This window comes from Mytilus californianus, unplaced genomic scaffold (genome assembly GCF_021869535.1).
Source record: "Mytilus californianus isolate M0D057914Y unplaced genomic scaffold, xbMytCali1.0.p SCAF_1, whole genome shotgun sequence".
Lineage (NCBI taxonomy): Eukaryota > Metazoa > Mollusca > Bivalvia > Mytilida > Mytilidae > Mytilus > Mytilus californianus.
Genome location: NW_026262581.1, coordinates 7360058 through 7374676, shown reverse-complemented (window position 1 = coordinate 7374676; position 14619 = coordinate 7360058). Strand labels below are relative to the sequence as shown.

The 14619-nt window shown below is 32.4% G+C and overlaps 1 protein-coding gene and 1 long non-coding RNA gene across 3 annotated transcripts in view; one reads left to right on the top strand and one right to left on the bottom strand.

Moving 5' to 3' along the window:
- The window catches only part of LOC127698910 (tetraspanin-18-like), a 53976-nt gene extending 44768 nt beyond the window's left edge, over window positions 1-9208 (bottom strand). The window contains exons 1-2 of one of the 2 annotated variants that reach the window (XM_052202647.1): window positions 9112-9208; window positions 7361-7541 (exon numbers count right to left, since the gene is read on the bottom strand). In XM_052202647.1, coding sequence (XP_052058607.1) covers window positions 7361-7519 — 159 coding nt within the window. In that variant the 5' untranslated portion in view covers window positions 7520-7541; window positions 9112-9208. Of the gene's footprint in view, window positions 1-7360; window positions 7542-9111 lie in introns of those variants that run through there. The other variant, XM_052202677.1, reaches the window with a different exon arrangement.
- Window positions 1-14619, top strand: part of LOC127699075 (uncharacterized) — a 109498-nt gene that overhangs the window by 2343 nt on the left and 92536 nt on the right. The window lies entirely within an intron of this gene.

Sequence of the window (14619 nt, the reverse complement as noted above, 5' to 3'; positions counted from 1 at the left end):
GATGAATTATATCATTGACTCAATAGTAACTTATACAAACTCGCCATATTGTATCTAAAATCATCTAAAACCAAACAAAAATCTCTGATATTTACCATTCTGTTTATCAAACAGGTTTCCACACCTTCATATATATAATGCTTCAAGGATGGAATAAAATGTAATGCAAAATAAGATTTTGTCACCCCTTTTGTTCAACAACGACTACGTTGAGATGTAATGTCAAGCATTTGCTACGACACTTGTAGTTCCTGTGTTATATACACAGTTTTGATTTAGAAGAAAACCCGACATGGTTAGAAAATACATATAATAACACCATTTCAAACACAATTCCATTTTAATATTCTTGTCGTGGTTAGAATATACATTAAAAAACACCACTACTAACATTATCCCAATTTAATATTCTCGTACGTGTACGTTATGAACAAAACTGATCTATTTAATTTTTAGAAATTTACCTGTGACGTCACAAAATTACGTCACTTTTTGTGGCGGTGACCAATTAGTGTGACGCAGTTTATACTTCGTTTTTGTGTCCTGTATTGTCGTAAATTCATGGAAGGTGTCCGTTGTTATTCTGCGGTTAACATGTAATGTACTATTATATTATTTATTTATGTATTTCTCTGTGCTGAGTGCTCTTACGTTTGTTTGTACTGTATTCATGTCACGTAGTGTTGTCATTTTAGCGGTATATTTATCATTGCCATATAAGCGGGAGGTTTGGCTAGCCATAAAAACAGGTTCAACCCACCATTGTTTTCTTAAAATGTCCTGTATCAAGTCAGGAAAATGGCAGTTGTTATCAAATAGTACGTTTCTATGTATGTTGGCGTTTGTTTTTGTTGCAGTTCAGTGTTTCTTTTGTTCCGTTGTTTTCCACTTAAAGTTGATGTGTTTCCCTCGGTTTTAGTTTGTAACCCGGATTTGTTTCCTCTTAATCGATTTATGACTTTTGAACAGGGTATACTACTATTGCCTTTATCTATATAATGATTTAAGCTTTATTCCAATTTTTATACTTTGAGAATTTGTACGGCTTTTTACCCTTTCAAACAAGTCAAAAAACATTAAGAAGAGACCAAGTGGTAATCAAATACCACGAGTCTGAGAAATACAGGCAAAACGATGAATAAAAGAAGAAAGGTAGAATAGACGGACATTAGCTCACAAAGTTTTCATTTTGCACTAATGATGATGTAGAGAACTGGACTACAGTCAAAACCGATAATAATGCACTACGCGTTTGTTTATTTAATCTACAAAGATTTGCAAGTTTGATGATCAATGCATATTTCTATCTTATTCAAATAGGTAAAGAATTATTCAATCTAGTAGTCAATACCTGTATAATTCCAGGCTAGTTAGTCCACACAGGTTAAATAGTCTGTTGGATAATACTCTTTTCGGGATCAGGCTTGAAAGATTTATTTGTATATTGGACACTGCTTTTAGCGTTATAGGCTGTTGGAGGTAGAGATGCATTAACTCACTCTATTGATCAATACCTCATACCATTCTGTACTGTTGTACCCATTGGTTCACCGGTGTATCTAGTATCAAAATATAATTACCGATTGTAACGAGTATTCGCAAGTTCAGCGGTCACTTCCCCCATAACATTTAGGACTGTAAGCCAAAAGATTTTAGCAACTCGATGGCCATTACCTCCATAATTCTTGACATTAAGAGTCCGGGTATTCACTGTTCAAGGGAGTAGTGCTTAAGTCATTTTGTATAAGATGTTTGCGATGATTCAACAGCTAAATATTCCAAGTCTTATCATACAGAACTTTTTATAGACTCAACAATTTATCGACATAGTGGATATATCATTTCGGATAACTGGTACACGCGATTTAACCAGCCCTGTTAGTATCTCATCTATTAATCTGGTTTGTTAACTTGAAGATTCATAATTGTGTTGGCCTGTTTATTCTTGACTATTGGTGCCAAATTAATGGTCGGTCTTGTGGTAAATACATTACTTTTCCAAACAGTAATTTTGCAAGTAATATAATATTTTAGTTGTTTAATACCTATATCTTACTGAACTGTAATTTCTCGTCCCCTTGATTCTAAAGCATCTATCTTTTTTGAATGTTGTCATCGGGAGACACCACCTTCATGTGCAATACCTCTTTGATTCCAGAATACAGGTTTGCGATGTTAACCATTACTATTACTTCTTTCATACCGATCTGTTCGCCCCGAGGATTCGCCAGACTTTTGAAATACAACATAACACATTAGACCATCACTAACGTGTCTATCTAAACTTTTTATGGATTTGCTGTAAGAAATCAACTCAAAAGTCCACAGAAATTAGACTGTAGGGCGACAAGATTTCATATTAGCATCATTTTGCTTGCGTTTTGCAATTAAGAGTATTTTTTGGAAGATACATGTTTTAAATGATATTCCGTATACCACAACGAGTATCCTGTTTTATGGTAATTTAAATGTTTTCGTATTGAATTTAAATGGAAAAATGATTTTTGGGTCCTCAATGCTCTTCAACTTCGTAATTCATTTGTGTTTTTTTTTATAATTTTTTTATGATTCGAGTCACTGATGAGTCTTTTGTAGACGAAACGCGCGTCTGGCTTACAATATTTTAAGCCTGATATCTATGATGAGTTTATTTCTCACATATTTTTATTGTATCAATGATTAAGTTTTTCGTTGTAGAATGAATTTCAAAATCCTTTTTTTTTTCATTTCCTCAAACAGAACTATACCTAATATTTTAGAATAAATCGTCCGAACAAAGCATTGAATATAGACACCAATAGCATCAGTACTGAAAATTGTTTAACATGCTGATCCGGTGTTCCACTCATGTTAATATTTTTTCATAATGTATAACCTTACACAAGAAACTAAATCAACGCAAATTTTCTAGTACTATAGAGGGGGTCGCATAAGGGGGTCTGAACCCGGATCCTGCTTATTGTATTGTCTGATTCTCGTATCCTGCTTATTATTGTAATAATAACTTTTGTAATTTCACGTGTCCCGCCCGACTCTGTTTCCCGATTTTACACACAATAATTGGACCTTCACGAGTCACGCTTACAAAAAAACAGCCAATCCCGCGTCACGCTAAGACCTAAATGAGAACCACTATAGATTTCAGTAAGTCCAAATTTTTGAAAGTGTAAAATTACCTATTGAAATCAATGGCAGTGTAACTCGTAAATGAAAAGTGCTTTTGATTTTAGAAAAAAATCATAACTATGAACAAAATGATACAAGTAATATTCGTTAATGCGAGAAAAAATCGAACAATAAATAAAGGAATAACAAGAAAAGACAAGATCTGTCATTATACGGTCTTTAAATATCATAATACAAGGTCAGGAACATGCATAATTTGGTACTATTAATAGTCGAATGATAGAAAATTAGGATAACTCAGGAGTATTGTTATCTTATTCAAAATTACATAATAGGAAATGTTGCACTATTGCTAATGACTTTTGACCTTCTGATAGTTGCCTTATATCAGTTTTTTAACATCAAAGTAGCAAACCAAAAATACACGTATCTGCGTAAAGCTGGTGCATACTTTTCCCCTCAAAATCATATTGAATATTCTATCTTACTTATTTGGGGGGAAATTTGAATAATTGCAAGTTAGTATAAAATGCAATCTCACCTTCATACTCATCTTGTTTCAAATTTTTGTTGTGGCTGAATTGTGGCAAAAGAAAAAAAACGGAATTGTCTTTTTAATTAAAGAGTTAATATGAACATTTTAAACTGAACTTGTGTAAAATTTTACTACAGTTTTTGATGAATGCTTATTCCCATCCATTTGTGAGGTTTAGCTAGCTATAAAACCAGGTTTAATCCAACATTTACTACATAAAGAAATGCCTGTACCAAGTCAGGAATATGACAGTTGTTTTCCATTCGTTTGATGTGTTTGTGCTTTTGATTTTTCCATTTCAAAAGGGACTTCTTGTTTTGAAATTTCCTTGGAGTTCGGTATTTTTGTTATTTTACATTTTTTTTTGGTAGGTTTCAGGTCACATATGTGTGTACATTTTGAAAATTATCCGCTTTTGATTCCTCTATTGAGCTCTAAAGGGTTCTCAACTATAAAAAAAATAATAAATATACAAGTGGGAGGTTTAGCTATCTATAAAACAAGGTTTAACCCGCCATTTTCTTTGGAAAATGTCAAGAATGTGACAGTTGTTTTCCATTCGTTCCGTTGGTTAATATAGTCTAACGTTTGATTTTGACAGTTTTTATAGACTTCCCAATTTTTTTATTAACCTTGGAGTTCGGTATTCTTGTTAATACTTTTTTGCAAGCTTATTTCGATAACGTGTCTATCTAAGCTTTTTATGGATTTGCTGTAAGAAATCAACTCAAAAGTCCACAGAAATTAGACAGTAGGGCGACAAGATTTCATATAAGCATCATTTTGCTTGCGTTTTGCAATTAAGAATATTTATTTGAAGATACATGTTTAAATGATATTCCGTATACCACAACGAGTATCCTGTTTTATGGTAACTTAAATGTTTTCGTATTGAATTTAAATGGAAAAATGATTTTTGGGTCCTCAATGCTCTTCAACTTCGTAATTCATTTGTGTTTTTTTTTATAATTTTTTATGATTCGAGTCACTGATGAGTCTTTTGTAGACGAAACGCGCGTCTGGCTTACAATATTTTAAGCCTGATATCTATGATGAGTTTATTTCTCACATATTTTTATTGTATCAATGATTAAGTTTTTCGTTGTAGAATGAATTTCAAAATCCTTTTTTTTTCATTTCCTCAAACAGAACAATACCTTATATTTTAGAATAAATCGTCCGAACAAAGCATTGAATATAGACACCAATAGCATCAGTACTGTACACTGTTTAACATGCTGATCCGGTGTTCCACTCATGTTAATATTTTTTCATAATGTATAACCTTACACAAGAAACTAAATCAACGCAAATTTTCTAGTACTATAGAGGGGGTCGCATAAGGGGGTCTGAACCCGGATCCTGCTTATTGTATTGTCTGATTCTCGTATCCTGCTTATTATTGTAATAATAACTTTTGTAATTTCACGTGTCCCGCCCGACTCTGTTTCCCGATTTTACACACAATAATTGGACCTTCACGAGTCACGCTTACAAAAAAACAGCCAATCCCGCGTCACGCTAAGACCTAAATGAGAACCACTATAGATTTCAGTAAGTCCAAATTTTTGAAAGTGTAAAATTACCTATTGAAATCAATGGCAATGAAAAAATCAAACAATAAATAAAGGAATAACAAGAAAAGACAAGATCTGTCATTATACGGTCTTTAAATATCATAATACAAGGTCAGGAACATGCAAAATTTGATACTATTAATAGTCGAATGATAGAAAATTAGGATAACTCAGGAGTATTGTTATCTTATTTCAAAATTACATAATAGGAAATGTTGCACTATTGCTAATGACTTTTGACCTTCTGATAGTTGCCTTATATCAGTTTTTTAACATCAAAGTAGCAAACCAAAAATACACGTATCTGCGTGAAGCTGGTGCATACTTTTCCCCACAAAATCATATTGAATATTCTATCTTACTTATTCGGGGGGAAATTTGAATAATTGCAAGTTAGTATAAAATGCAATCTCACCTTCATACTCATCTTGTTTCAAATTTTTGTTGTGGCTGAATTGTGGCAAAAGAAAAAAACGGAATTGTCTTTTTAATTAAAGAGTTAATATGAACATTTTAAACTGGACTTGCGTAAAATTTTACTACAGTTTTTGATGAATGCTTATTCCCATCCATTTGTGAGGTTTAGCTAGCTATAAAACCAGGTTTAATCCACCATTTACTATATAAAGAAATGCCTGTACCAAGTCAGGAATATGACAGTTGTTTTCCATTCGTTTGATGTGTTTGGGCTTTTGATTTTTCCATTTCAAAAGGGACTTCCCGTTTTGAAATTTCCTTGGAGTTCGGTATTTTTGTTATTTTACATTTTTTTTTTGGTAGGTTTCAGGTCACATATGTGTGTACATTTTGAAAATTATCCGCTTTTGATTCCTCTATTGAGCTCTAAAGGGTTCTCAACTATAAAAAAAAAAAAATTTACAAGTGGGAGGTTTAGCTATCTATAAAACCAGGTTTAACCCGCCATTTTCTTTGGAAAATGTCAAGAATGTGACAGTTGTTTTCCATTCGTTCCGTTGGTTAATATAGTCTAACGTTTGATTTTGACAGTTTTTATAGACTTCCCAATTTTTTTATTTACCTTGGAGTTCGGTATTCTTGTTAATACTTTTTTGCAAGCTTATTTCGATAACGTCCCCTTTTATTGTTAGTTTTAAGGGTTTTATACTTTGCATCTAGGTTTAACTTTAGAATAAGATTTCAGTTAAAGTTAGGTAAAGGGTATGTCTAGATGTAGGGTATAACTAGTTAGAACAAGGCTAGAGTTAAACTGAGGTAAAGGTTGTGTGTATGTGAGGATATAACCAGTTAGAACAAGGCTTAAAATGAGGTAAAAGGTAATATGTTTAAGTGTAGGTTAGAACCTATATTCCACCTGATGATGATGACTAATGGTAAGGATCAAGAAAGGGTCTAGAGGGTATTCACAGAATGATCTTACATACATATATATGGTATGAATGCAATAAGGTTAACATCATGATGACTTCCATGAATAGATTAAATGATAGATATGAAGTGTTAACCTTTGACCTTTTGTCTTCCTTTTGATTTCCTTTTATTGAAAATATCTATATATTTATACATTTGAAGATATCTCAAATTCGATATGTTTGACTTTGATCAGCAGTCAAAATTAAAAACCAATAGATATATAATATAAAAATTTCACCAGAGGGACAAACCATATCAAATAGCTAATTGATATTGTGTTCAGCTGTTCAAAACATTGAAACGTTAGTTGGACAAAAGTAAAATCAATAGACAAGTAAAATAAACTATGTTTAACCCGAATTTGACTAGCATCGAAAAGACAAAATTCGGAAAATGCCAATAAATGAGTTTTGTTCTTGTTAAATACTGAAAAAGTAGTAAAAGAATCATAGTTTTCTGTTTTCGTTTTTCAACAAAATTACAAAGCTTGATTCCACACAAAATGCTAACTTTCAACCAATTTGTAAGTCTCAAACCACAGTTTTCAAATCAACGAAGGTTAGAAATTTATTATCTATAACCTATAATCATTTAATGAATATATATAAATTTTCATACTATAATCCAATGAGTAAAAGTAGTGATTTTATATTTTTGTTTGTTTCTAACATTGCATATGTTTATTTTATGGGTTTAAGATGATGACAATATAAATCCCCCTCAGACTTACCTCTTCAGGTATCAAGGCCAATGTTAAAGTGGTTTCTGAAATCCTGTGGCGACATCCTCCACATAACGGGAGCCGTAACAGAAGCTCCACACTTTCACTGTGACTAGCGACAATTTCTTCGTCTTCACTTTTCAATGACATATCTGCCAGTTTTGTCATCTCCCATGAAGTTGGAACTTATCTAAATAAATAGTTTAGATATCATTATAGATCACTAACCCCAGTAAGACCTCTGGACAATGCTAAGATCTTGGCACTAAATAAAAATAATATGCAAAAGATATTGAATTTCAATAAAGGAACTACTCATTGAATTGTTTAATACAGATAGTATATAGACAATCATAGTCCTCAGAGATCCCCATCAACACATCTGAATAAAAACTTTATATATTACCAGGTTTCTTCTTTTGGTTATATAAAACAGATACAGCAGTGTTTAAGATGTAGTACTGTTCTGGCCTATTGTATATTACTGGTAGAAATTTACAGTTTTATTGTAATTGGCGTGGTTCAAGGTGTATACATGTTTAGGCAGTCATTGTCCAATGTAAGGAATATGGTATATAAAAAAAGGTATGGCAGAAGTATGATTTAGAATACGTGTTATGCCAAGGTTTTCTAACGTATGTTGTGGGCTCACAAGGAACCCCAATAGTATGCGTTTTACTATCAGGAGGTCGGCACCGCTGTAAATAACATTTCAGTCCCCTGGGCTGCCATCCGTCCATTCAGAAGCCCGTGCTTCGTTGTTGGCATGCTTTAAATAATATATTTAATATGTAAATGTTCTGTTCATAAAACGAGGTAATGCGCTATGGTTGCAATTCCTTCAGACAAATTAACCAAGACGGTTTTGGCTGTTCTGTTTATGTTTGATGCGTTTCTTTTCAAAGCTTTACATTTTTTAATTTTCAAACATTTGATCTCAAGCGTACTATTTTCCCACAAAAACGTGTCGTGCGCAGGGGAACCAAATATAAATGGATCGGTATCGATGCTTGTGGACTATAAATATAGGAAAAATACCATCCAGCTTCTGTATTTTCAACATTTGTAAGTATATTCATAATTATTAAAATTGTGAACTTGTGCATTAGATAAAGTTACAACTCACTCGGGTAAAGTTAAGCAGTGACTGTTTTGGTTGGTCTGTTAAGGACTTTTTTTGGTGCTTTTCAAGTATCGTGTGTTTCGCTTTCCAAACTTTTAATCTTTTGGTCCCGAGCTTTACCTGGTAATGGTAGTTTTTGTGAAACGTGTTGTGTGGACGGACTGTTACCTCCGCTTGGTCGGTACTGCTGCTGGTTGACCATGAGGTCCAGAGGCTAACATTGGCCCGAAAGCTTCCTTATTGGCATAATTCAAATGAGATATTTTGTGTGTTAATTTCCAGTTCATAAAAATAGGTAAGGGTGCTTAAACTGAAACCAAGTTGTCTTTAAATCACCGACGTAGTTTGCAGTAATCGGAGCTAAATAAACAGCTGATTATAATCACATTGACCTAAGGCGGTTAAACGGCTATTCTATTTAGGCCCTTTTGGCATTTGTTCTCTCTTACGTTTTATTTTTTGCTTTCAAAACATTAGATTTCGGGCGTTACATAAATAAATCATTTTTTTAAATCTTCCATTTGTAATAAACATATATGCAAAATTCTTTTTTGTACTATTTCATTTATCATTTGAATTATTTCATATTTGCTTGAAAATGAAGATCTTAATAAAAATATTTGAAATAAAAACAAACCTTTAATCAAGTGGAGACACATCTTACATTTTATTAATGCAATTCTTTCCATTCATTTAATGAGGTAAACAATAAACAGTCAAAGTTTGGTTAGGAACTTGCAAGCATGAATACCCTTGTCGTAACTTATCATAGAAAACAAAATTCGTGTATGACTTATATTGTCATAGATCGAAAAGGTGATATAATCTACAAACAATAGTCAAGACTTTTGAACCGAAGACACACTTTGATTGACTTCGTTGTTAAATAACTATTTCAATGCTACAGTGCATCGGCAGAGTATATTTATGGTTATCAAGCAAATATTTTATGCAATGGAATAAATATGTGTGCGTCTGTCTCTAGTTTTGTAGCAGGGAATATATTTTGTTTATCCTCTCAATAATAGATTTGACTGAAGAAAACGCATTTAATAATCTTATTACTAGAAATTTCGAATATGAAGTGCTTAGTTACACGTGTTACTGATGTGAATTTAAGGATTGAAGTTATGATAAAACTTATTTGAAAGAGAAAAAAAAAATTCTCACACGGGCAGTTATGTTTTCATATTGAAAACATGCAATCTACTTGTTGAAAATTTTTTGTAACCAAATAAAAAAGGGCTATGTAGTTTAGTATTGAATATTAGTAAAACAAATAAAACAGTTTGTGTAACATAAGTAGCATGTAATTGATATAGGATATTAAACTGAAATCAACCTGCTCATATTGATTGTTATGGAAAATATGTGTATTTAGAAGGAGTACATTCACAGAAGTAATGGTAACAGATGTAAGAAACTATAGTATTACAATTTTAATTAAACTGTCTTTATTACATGTGACAGGTGCGGGCTCCTATATTGTAAAGATAAATAATGGATGTTAATCACTTGCTTTAATGTAAACCGAAATGGACATGAAGATAAATCGATTTTTATATCCTATTAACAGTTCCTTTATTTCATCTTCTGTTGGAATCTAAGAAATTGGTGACAGTAAATATCTTCTTGCGACCAATACACGGTTTTTGTAGTTCCAACGACAACTTATACGTTTTCTGCTACCTACCAATCACTGATCAAATGTCGAAATGACACGCAGAGTATTAGAAGTATAAATGTAATACAAATTCAAACAGTAATTAGGCCAAATCGAATACGAAGTTGTAGAGCTTTAAATACAGAAAATTCCGAAAAGTTGTGATAAATACGGCTAAGGCAATCTATAAATGGAAATATACGGCTAAGGCAATCTATACCTGGGAATATACGGCTAAGGCAATCTATACCTGGTAGTATACGGCTAAGGCTATCTATAACTAGTAGTATACGGCTAAGGCAATCTATACCTGGGAGTATACGGCTAAGGCAATCTATATCTGAGAATATACGGCTAAGGCAATCTATACCTGGGAGTATACGGCTAAGGCAATCTATACCTGGGAGTAGAAAATTTAGTGTTTCCAATAATTCTCCATCGTAATTCACAGGAATTGGAAACAGTTCAAACTTAAAGGCAGTTTCTTAAATTGAAAATCCCGATATAGAGAAAAGATAAAAAAACTTTCATAGTTGGTGGAAATAAATTTTATAATGAATCGAGTTGATAAAAGTAAATTGGAATTAACAATGCAATCCAAACAATCTTTCAAGTTTTCACATGCCTCAAATAGAACATGGGAGAATTAAGTAGGAGCCTGTGATTCACTTTTACCACGAAGAAACATAGTTGTTCTATCCTTACATCTAAAAATTCATCAAAGATACCAGACTTATAAATTGATACGTCAGAAACTCGCTTCATCTACATACGACTCATACACACATGGCACTCGAATAAAAAAACTTTAAAACTCGACACTTATTCGTGTGCCTTGAAAGGTCAATGACTTTTGTTATACTGACTTAATATTTTTGGTTTTTATTTTTTTATTTTTTGTTTCTTTGTTTCTTTTTATCTAGGTTTTTGGCTATTTGTTATTGATGACAGTTCTCTGATAGTCTATATTTTTTATTTATTTCACAATGGTTTTAGAATCGACCAAATAAGAACTTAATCGCCAATTTATTTTTGAAGATCGTATGTTGATCTCTACAGATGGCGTTTGTTTTGTTAGTTTAATTACTGTCTCAGTATAAACTTATCATATATACCAGGCTTAAAATTGTGTACGCCAGACGCGCCTTTTGTTTACATAAGACTCATCATTGACGCTCGAATCAAAAAAGTTTAAAAGCGACAAATAAAGTACGAAGTTGAAGAGCATTGAGAACCCAGAATTCCGAAAGGTTTTCCAAATACAGCTCAGTCTACCTACTTTTATTGAACGAAATTGAATACGGTAGGTCTTTATCTTTATCGTGTTAGTTATATTATTGTTCCACTCTATATAGACTGAACACATACGATTTTTAACTAGTTTGACGTAAGGAGATAGTGCGGGATTATATGGGTCTGGTTTGCATCTTTCGGCTATACAATGTCCACCTATTGCAAAACATTCAAAGTATGATAATCGCTGGTCGTATAAGTTTTAATTGAATTTCGATGTGAATACAATACAAACACTATTTTGATTTTATGATGTAGATATAGATACTTTAGGCCAACTATATATACGTGTTATGTTTCCCTATATTTAAAAGTCTTCGGAAATCTTTAATATCAATAATATTTAATATCATAGCGCATACGTACCTACATATACTTGCATATCTAATATTTCGCGCTATGGACTGTTGTATTCTTCGTCAAAAATGGATCAGAAGACACCAAATGGACAATAAAAAGTCGAGAGAAATCAAAACGTCTCCAATACCATGGCAAAAATATGAAAAAAACGAAAGGCAAACAAAAAAGTTACCACAAAACACTGAGCAACACGAACATCACAAAAACTGGGGATGCTCTCAGATGTGGCGGAAGGCCAAGCAGATCAAATAAAAAAAATTTTAAGATGGGCTATGGCCAGTGGTTTAGTTTTCTAAATTGTTTTTAAACTTCTTTTTTGTTCTTGGTTTCGTCGTCAGGCTTTAACTTTTGTCCAGAGGTCTATTTCTCATTGTTGTTAATTATTTCTTTGAGTAAAACTACGATATCTCCAGGGTTATCTATAGTTGATTTTTATCTCAAAATATCTACAGCTTTCATTATACGTATTGATCGAACAAAATTTATTCTATTTTTGATCCCATAAAATGTACCTGCAAATGAGTATTAAAGAAAGCATAACAATATGGCAAGATATAAAACTATTTGATTTTGTTTAGTTAAAGTTACTTTGAAGTGTAAAGGAAACACAAAAGGGGAGGTTATTTGTTACTTAAGAGTTAACAGATGGTTACTAAACGTTGTTTGTATTAATGTTTTCTTCAGTTGAAGTTCTCTGAAATAAACAAATGAAGCAAAATCGAACATGCAGTGAGCTTTACGCGGATGATCTTGGATGATGCTTTACTGCAATGAAGAATGAATAAATTCATGATGAAAAATTGAATAAATCGATTCTTAGGTTCATATTGTTATAAATGTATATTGAAACATTCTCAAAGTTGGAATAAAATAGGATATTGGTATAGAAAAATTTTAAAAAATGTATCGTAATCGTTATCTATATTGACTGATGAAAAACAAATGCTGTAAACAAACTCAACATAGATACCATACAGGATTAAAATGTTGTACGCCAGACGCTCGTTTCGTTTACAAAATACGAATCAGTGACGGTCGAATCAAAAAAGTTAAAAGGGCCAAATAAAGTACGAAGTTGAAAAGCATTGAGGACTCAAAATTCCGAAAGGTTTGGCCAAATATGGCTTACAATGTAGGTAATCTATTCCTGGGGTAGAAAATCCTTAGCATTTCGAAAAAATCAAAGTTTTTGAAGCTATGATTCATTTGTTCAGTTATTTTGACACATTGCCTTTGATGTCAAATGATTTAAACTCTATCAAACTGAAAATTACTTCAAAATCGTTTTTAAATTTAAAACAAAAGATCATGTACCAAGATAAAAAATAATTTTAAAAACTTTAGAAAGAATGTTTTCAGCTTCTTTCATTTTTCATTTCTCGATGTTTTCGCATAGATATCATTGTGAAAAATGCTTAATCTCTGCCTTTTGATTTTTTTAAAAACTTTTTAAATGGAAAACTCTTGTGTCGCTATAAAACTGAAATCTTTTCATACAATTGAATGACAATTATGTCAGCAAAGAGTGATTTTTTTATATTGGTCTCACATTTGGATACTAAATTGGGATAAGGTTGTATCAACAAAATGATTTGAGAGGTAACATTCGAAACCAATTATAGAGTGTGGTTGTGATCTGTTTGATAGTTTGAAACAAATGTGACTATGGTTTGCCTTTTTAGATAGTTAAAGGGACATAAGCTACTAGATATAAAAACAATGAAAATATGATTTCTTTTTGTTCAATCATTAATGAAAGTGAAATATTGAAATAATAATTCGCTTTTAGCAGCCAGTTTGGTTCAATTTTGTCAAAATAAGCTAAGAAACATCGCTGATGAATCATTCACTTGCAAACCTCATTGAATCCGTATTCATGTGACCTTTAATTTAACCCCTTAGCTAGAGATGGGTTACGCACAAACTAGGCGTGTTCAGCTATTAAAAGGGAAAGAATGTCAATATTGAAAGTGAAACAAGGGTAAACCATTTGGTTGACTGATTCGATCCACTAAAACTCATTCTTATACAGGTAAAAACGATGATTTACGTGTTTTTTAACCTATAATATGAAATCAAACAGACATATAAAAATCCAAAAGCACGTGTTCGCTGTCTATTTATATCTATATTTATGTTTATATCGGGTCGGCAGTCTTCGGAGGTCGTCGATGGTTAATTAAAAGGCGTCTGGACTAAAATACGCATGAAATGCTGATACATATTATCGAGTCCATGCATCGTAAATTGTTTATTTTAGATTTTTTATAATTTGGATATACGATTTAGTATGTTAGAAATCAAATATGAGAATTTGAGTCAAATCGGTGAACATCATTTGACAGCTTATGCCCCTTTAAGAGAGAGTAAAAGGATGGACCTGTAACGATATTTTGAGAGGTAACATTTGGAAACAAAGATAGGGGAGGATTGCATATTTTTTATGGCTAGCTTGATAGAACATATTTGAGAACTATATGAGTATGGTTAATGTTAGATAGTTTGAGAGGTTACAATTTGAAACAAAGACGAGGCAGGGTTGTTGGTTCATAGAAAACTTGAGACGGGTAGCATTTTGAAATACGACACAAGTCCAAAGCCTTTAGTTCAGTGTTGTCATAGGTTTGTTGTCATATTTGTTTTTCGTTTATTGTTTTGTATAAATCAGGCCGTTGATTTTTCGTTTGAATTGTTTCACGTTTTATCATGTCGGAGTCTTTCATAGGTGACTTTACGGCATAGGTTTCGGTTATTGCTGAAGGCCGTACGGTGACATATAGTTGCTTACATCTACGTCATTTGGACTCTGGTGGATAGTTGTATCATTGA